The following is a 6,287-nucleotide window of genomic DNA, read 5'->3' on the forward strand; positions in this document are numbered from 1 at the left end:
CTGATAATAAAAATATAGTTATTCATCTATCACAAATATCTATGCAAATATGTGAATTAAGTACAACAATCAAACAACGTAATGATTTTCACAAAGAAAATTTTAAAAATATATTTATGTTATGTAGTCTTATTTTATATTTTTTAGATAATGTAATACAATATTATACATTATTTTTTTAGAATTGAGAAATACATAAAATATTTTATCCGCGCGTAGCGCGGTTAAAAAATCTAGTATTGATAACACTGGTGAACCACTTGTTCTAAATGAATATAGTGTATTTTGTATTTTTTTTTTGAGCTAAAGTATTTTGTAATTTTGAAGTCATGCATATACTACTACTATCTTGAGGTTGATTAAGTAATCAAAAAGGTAGTTGGAGCGTTGGCTTTTGTGGAAGTAATAGCATAACTTATGTGACATTCAATGGCGGCTACTCTGGAAGGCTACGTTTCTCTCGTCTTAAACGGTTAAACCCAATTCTCCGTTTTTCCTGGCTATTACGATATTATAAACTTTTTTTTTTTGTAAAGAAACGATATCATAAACTTAGTTAAACTATAATACGTTTAACTTTTAGCAATAATATATTCAATATTTTTCACCAAGAGTGTTGGCTGATATAGACACAAATTTATACTTACAAGAATAAAACAAAATATACTCATAATAATAATCAGTGATAAGGATATGTAATGACTCAGAGGAATAGTTAGAGAAGGTGGCCAAAAAGTAAAGTCTTCTTTAGTGAGTCACGACCGTTGGCCAGCACCACACGAGACCAAGTCTCTAACCCAACCAACACACAACACAGAACCCCTTAACCAAAAAGACGATCTTACCCTCACCTATCATTCCAATATAAATACACCCACTCGAGCGCATGTTAAGATACATCCAATTTAATATTCATTCTCAAAACATAGAGAAAGTCGAAGATAGTTTAATAGTGGAAAGGCATGAGAGGTTCAAGAACTGCATCTTCAGACATGAGTGCTTGGTGTTCTGCTGTTGTGTTGTTGTCTTTAATACTTTTGTTATCTGTTCGTGAGAACAACGCTTCTAACTCGATGAGAGGGTCTCAATTCTCAGAGAAACCTTGTGAGGAGATTTACGTCGTCGGAGAAGGAGAAACGCTTCATACCATCGGCGATAAATGTGGCGACCCGTTTATAGTTGAGCGAAACCCGCATATCCATGACCCGGATGATGTCTTCCCTGGTCTCGTTCTCAGGATTGCACCTTTTTATTTCTCCAAAAAAGTGTAAGATATATATATGCAAAGAGTTATTTTAATTTTCTTTTAATTTTGCTAGAAGTATACGTATTTTATGTATATACTAAAAGAATTCTGAAACAAATACATATATTTGAAGAAACAAAGCAAAAGCAGAGTATACAGTGAGTTTGCTTATTCATGTTTGGAGGTGTTAAATGTTCATTTGGACATGTTTTAGGTGTACATGATATTAGTAAATACTATATGGGTTTGATTGAAAATATCAATAAATAAAAAAAGTCGCTGATCAGTGCAATATCGAAACGCCAAGTTAGGAAAAGTCAACGGCTGTGTACAAACTGACAGAATTAAAAGGTGTTTCGTTATCGTATAAAAGGTGTTTCGTTACCGTAAAATACATATTAAGTGTCGTTTTGGATTTGTACACACAGATTAAATAAACAATTAATTTTGTACATTTTCTATATAAAAACACAATTACCAATACACCTAACCATATTTCAATCAATAAAAAAATAAATTACTGGATAAAACTAATAAATTTTGTATTGAAAATCGAAAACCACACTTATTTTGTAACGAAAAAAATTCTCTACAACGACACTTATTCAGAAACGGAGGGAGTAAAATCTAAACTAAATATTATACCTTTGCTATTCCCTTTTAAAATTATTTTTCAACTTGCAGAATCATCGTAATGAAAGACTAAACTGATTATTTGCTGAATTGTGTTAGAAGATGCATTTATTCTTCTTCTTTTTTTGACAACAGATCTTTTTAATCGTCATTGTATCAAATTATCAAGAAGAGTGCGACTTTCGGTTAAATCGAAGTTGTGTTCAAACTCCATTTATATTCTCGAAGCTCCATGTATGAAGATACAATTAGCTTGTAGCTTTTCTCTTATTCTTGGTGCTGGTTTGATGTCTCTTCGAGCTGTTTGGGCTTGAAGTTATTTGGGCATGTATATTACACATGTTTTAGTTTCTTGAGTATTTTTAGAGAGAATCAATTACATTTTGATTTCGATTATAGTATAGAGATTGCAAAATTATGTCTTTTTTACAAAATTCCAAACCATGTTTTCTGTTAAAATGATAAAATTGTGTATAAAATAATGTTTTTCTATTAAATGAGTAAAAAATGGTTGTTTTTCTCACCATGCAAAAACCTAAAAAAAACATGTTTTTTTTCTTCTTCTCGAAAACCTTAATTTCCCATCAAGATGTAATATCTTAAAACCATGGGGTCTGATTGGTAATGGTTGTAGCTTTAAAAATTTTACTGTAGAAAAAAATCTGTAAATGTTTTGCTGTGGCTTTAGATTTTATTGTTGTAAAATTTTATGGAAAGCAATAAAAAATTGCTTTGGATATTTGGCTCTGCAAAGCACTTGTACAGCTGTAGGTTATTTCAATAGCTGTGGTTTAAAAAAAAAAATTAAAATTTAATTGCTCTGAATTAGGTGCTTTAGAAATAAATATGGCTGTGGACATCACCTACGACAACTACCAATCACCTTCCATAACATGGTAATTATGGTAATTTTGATAAAAATTGTATAAAATCATATACAGTACTTTCAACTGAAAATCGGTTGGGATTCGAACATGGAATATTGGGTAATTAACAAAACTGATTATACGGACATCTTATAAAAAAAAATACGGGTAATTTATGGAAGCCTTGTACTGTATATGGCTTTCTCCAAGAATAAAACCCACCCTTTATGCTATCCCCTGTCATCGGCAGCCACAGACCTAAACCTAGAATTCCCTTCCTCCTCCTCCTTCTCCTTCTCCTTGTCTGAGTCTAATAAGTTCCGATCCATCTCCATCGAAACCATGGTCATCTGTAAGATATATTTCTCTTGCTTTGTGACCTTTGTCTTTTTACCTGCAGTTATTAATTGAATATGATTTATTTATTTGTTAATAATCACCTCGCTCTCCCTCGCTCGCTCATGCAGACGGTTGGACAGGCGTCTTCTGGGACATGGATGATTTCACACTCCCTCCTGGTCTCGGTGTAGATCAGTTTGTGAAGAATGTCTGCTTAGCTATATCGAATGAGGGTGCTCGTGGTGACGTAGAGTTCTTTGCTTATAGTAGTTCGGACTCCTTTGATTATGGTCGATATCTCGAGTCCACGTCCTTTACTCCAGCTAAAGTTGTCAGTAAACGTTCAAGGTTTTATCGTTTGTTACATTGCATGCTTAACTGGGTTCACAAACGTAGACAGTATGGAGGAAAAAAAAATGTGTTGGTAATTGCAAAGGCTATGCCAGGGGAAGATAACATCAACCTGATCAGTTTTCTTGACGAAATGATTATTAGAGACCATAATGTTTTCACAGTAGTTCCTGAGGGATGCTCACCAGAAAATTTTGATTATCCTGAGCCAATTTTAGCTTGGTATTGGTCTTCCTTATGTTCTGGAAGTACGTCCATCGACCTTTCTTCTGCGTATCCTACTACTGATGATGATTCCGGAAGCAGCTCACCAGAAACTGATCGTGCACAAGGTGTGAAACGTGCAAGTGAAACTGATGCTACTGTTGGTTCCCCTATGAAACGTGGTCAAAAAGATGCTGACTCTCAGAACTAGTCATCAGATAATACATACTTTTGTTTCTATCAAATTGGGTCTGTTGTTGTGCTTTTAACGCTGTCTTCTTGCTTTTGTGTACACCTCTTAAACTCTATGGTTTTGTGTTGAAATGATTTGCTTCCAGAAGGTAATCTTAAAACATATATGTCTCTCCTATTTGTGGTTCTATAATCTATATCAACTGACTGATAATTAAATAAACAACCTGGTGTTTTTATGTAGGCAAAGTTTGGAGTTCAGAAAATTTGGGTTATGGTGCTGTTCTTCGCACTCACGGCACCAGCAGGGATTGGAATTGGTATTGGAGTCGCCGAGATTTACAATGAGAATAGCCCGATGGCACTAATTAATAGTACTGTCTGGTTTTCTTAACGCTGCAGCTGCTGGAATCTTGATCTACATGGCCCTTGTTGATTTGGTAACTCCACTATTCATGAACCACAAAGCTCAGAGTAGTATGAAGATACAATTAGCTTGTAGCTTTTCTCTTATTCTTGGTGTTGGTTTGATGTCTCTTCTAGCTGGCTGTTTGGGCTTGAAGTTATTTGGGCATGCATATTACACATGTTTTAGTTTCTTAAGCATTTTTTAGAGATAATCAATTACATTTGAGTCAGATTTTAATACAATGATTATATCAATCAATTATTACAAGATGTTATCAGCTGATGACAATCTCTTGAATGGTTATGAGAAATTTCTTAAACATTATTTGCAAAGTGATTTGCATATGTGTCATCACCATATATATTCATTCTCACAATAAAAATCTGACATAGCATCAATTTTACATGTTAAATTTTCTTATTAAAAATTATGTTTTTTGGCAAGACGTTTTAAATATTGTAATGACTATTAACTTTTTATCATTATTAAAAAGTTAAATTTTGTATATTTATATTATTTTTGGCAAGAATTTTCAAATATGTAATAACTCTTATATCACCATTAAAAATAATATATATCACACTAATAAAAATAAACTAAATATACATTATAGGTTTTATATTAATTTATATAACAGATTTTTTTTATAAATATAAATATATATATAAATTTTTTTTTATTAAAATTAATTGTAAGTGTGCATTAACAATACAAAACTAAAGAATACTAATCAACTAGGAGTTTTGCCCGCACATGCGGGCATAGTTATTTAATAAAATATTAAATTTATATTATTTTATGAATCTTTCAATTTCTTAATTTCAATTGATTTAAAAACATTATTTTGGATAACAACACTAATATCTTGTAAATATGTTGTTATCTTGAATTTTTTTATTATATTAATTTATAAACAATGATATAATTAAATAAACAAATTATAATTGTTAATATAAAGTGATGTTATTAAACCAAATTCTAGGAATTAGCATAACCTACAAAATCTTAAAATAAATTAAAAGCACAAGAATGTTAAACCAAACTCAGTTTTACATATTGTATTAGTCAAAGTAAATAAGAATATTGATATATGTATAATTATATTGTAAAATACTTCTTATAATAATTGAATAAACACTCAAGCAGAACAACTATGTTGACAAACAAAACATCAATATGTAATGTATATTTGAGGAAACTTTAATTTAAACAAAGTTATAATTCTTTAAAACTCTTGAAAAATTAAAATTAAATAAAGTAATTTTTAAATTTTCATAAATATAAGGTACTTGTTGTAATAAGAAATATTTTGAAAATATTCTTTTTTGAAAGTTATTCTTACAACTGGATGATAACAATAAATATTTAGTAAAAATAAAAACAAAGAAATATTAAATTTTCAACTTAAATAACAAATACAAGTTATTCTTTCAACTGAATGATAATAATGAAAATGAAAATATCACGAAAATTATGTTAACAAACAAATATAAATCAAATTTATTGTTGGGCTTTTTGCAAAATTGACCTACAACTTAAAGTCAAACACAAAACTAACCTCCTTTTTTTTTCAAATTGGTTTTGTCCTATTCACCCCACAAGTTCATATAATTTACGAAAATGCAATCAATTTTTTTTTTCTTTCGAAAATGACATCTTTACTCTCTCATCCTCATCATCTTCAAGTAATTACAAGATTGCCATTGTCATCAATACCACAACCACCATGAACAACCAATTTGAAGCTCTTAATGCTCCCAAAATCGATTTACCCTTCTTCTTTTTCCATTCTTGTGAACTAAACACAACATATCTCTCACTTTCTCTCCACAATGAGCTTAAAAAACCCAAGATTTTGATTCTAAAATTTTTATGGTTCATAGAGTCATAGAAGCTAACGATTCTGGGTGGGTGACTTTCGTTTGTGATTCTGTGTGCTTGGAGAAGCCTTATGTATGCTAAGGAACTTATCTCACCAATTTAAGGTATGACATCGAGTTTTTTTCCAGATCTGTTCGTCAGACGACTTACTTGGGAAGTCGTCTGG

At 31.0% G+C, this 6,287-nt stretch overlaps 2 protein-coding genes across 2 annotated transcripts; both read left to right on the plus strand.

The window, feature by feature from the left end:
- The first annotated feature begins 916 nt into the window (after window positions 1-916).
- LOC106325962 lies at window positions 917-1,346 on the plus strand. Its single transcript, XM_013764010.1, has one exon. It carries the CDS (start codon window positions 963-965, stop codon window positions 1,269-1,271), a length of 309 nt encoding a protein of 102 aa, XP_013619464.1. The 5' UTR covers window positions 917-962; the 3' UTR covers window positions 1,272-1,346.
- Window positions 1,347-2,768: 1,422 nt separating this feature from the next.
- LOC106326290 lies at window positions 2,769-4,368 on the plus strand. The gene is made up of 2 exons (XM_013764303.1): window positions 2,769-3,097; window positions 3,213-4,368. The coding sequence occupies exons 1-2, from the start codon at window positions 2,941-2,943 to the stop codon at window positions 3,848-3,850; spliced, it is 795 nt and encodes a 264-aa protein (XP_013619757.1). The 5' UTR covers window positions 2,769-2,940; the 3' UTR covers window positions 3,851-4,368.
- Window positions 4,369-6,287: the final 1,919 nt, after the last annotated feature.

Source organism: Brassica oleracea, chromosome C2, assembly GCF_000695525.1.
Source record: "Brassica oleracea var. oleracea cultivar TO1000 chromosome C2, BOL, whole genome shotgun sequence".
Taxonomy (NCBI): Eukaryota; Viridiplantae; Streptophyta; class Magnoliopsida; order Brassicales; family Brassicaceae; genus Brassica; species Brassica oleracea.

Excerpts from the sequence above, each read along its gene's own strand:
- LOC106326290 (XM_013764303.1), top strand. The coding sequence starts at position 2,941 with ATGGCTTTCTCCAAGAATAAAACCCACCCTTTATGCTATCCCCTGTCA. Across the intron at positions 3,098-3,212 it reads CATCGAAACCATGGTCATCT|ACGGTTGGACAGGCGTCTTC; the intron begins GTAAGATATATT and ends TCGCTCATGCAG.
- LOC106325962 (XM_013764010.1), top strand. The coding sequence starts at position 963 with ATGAGAGGTTCAAGAACTGCATCTTCAGACATGAGTGCTTGGTGTTCT.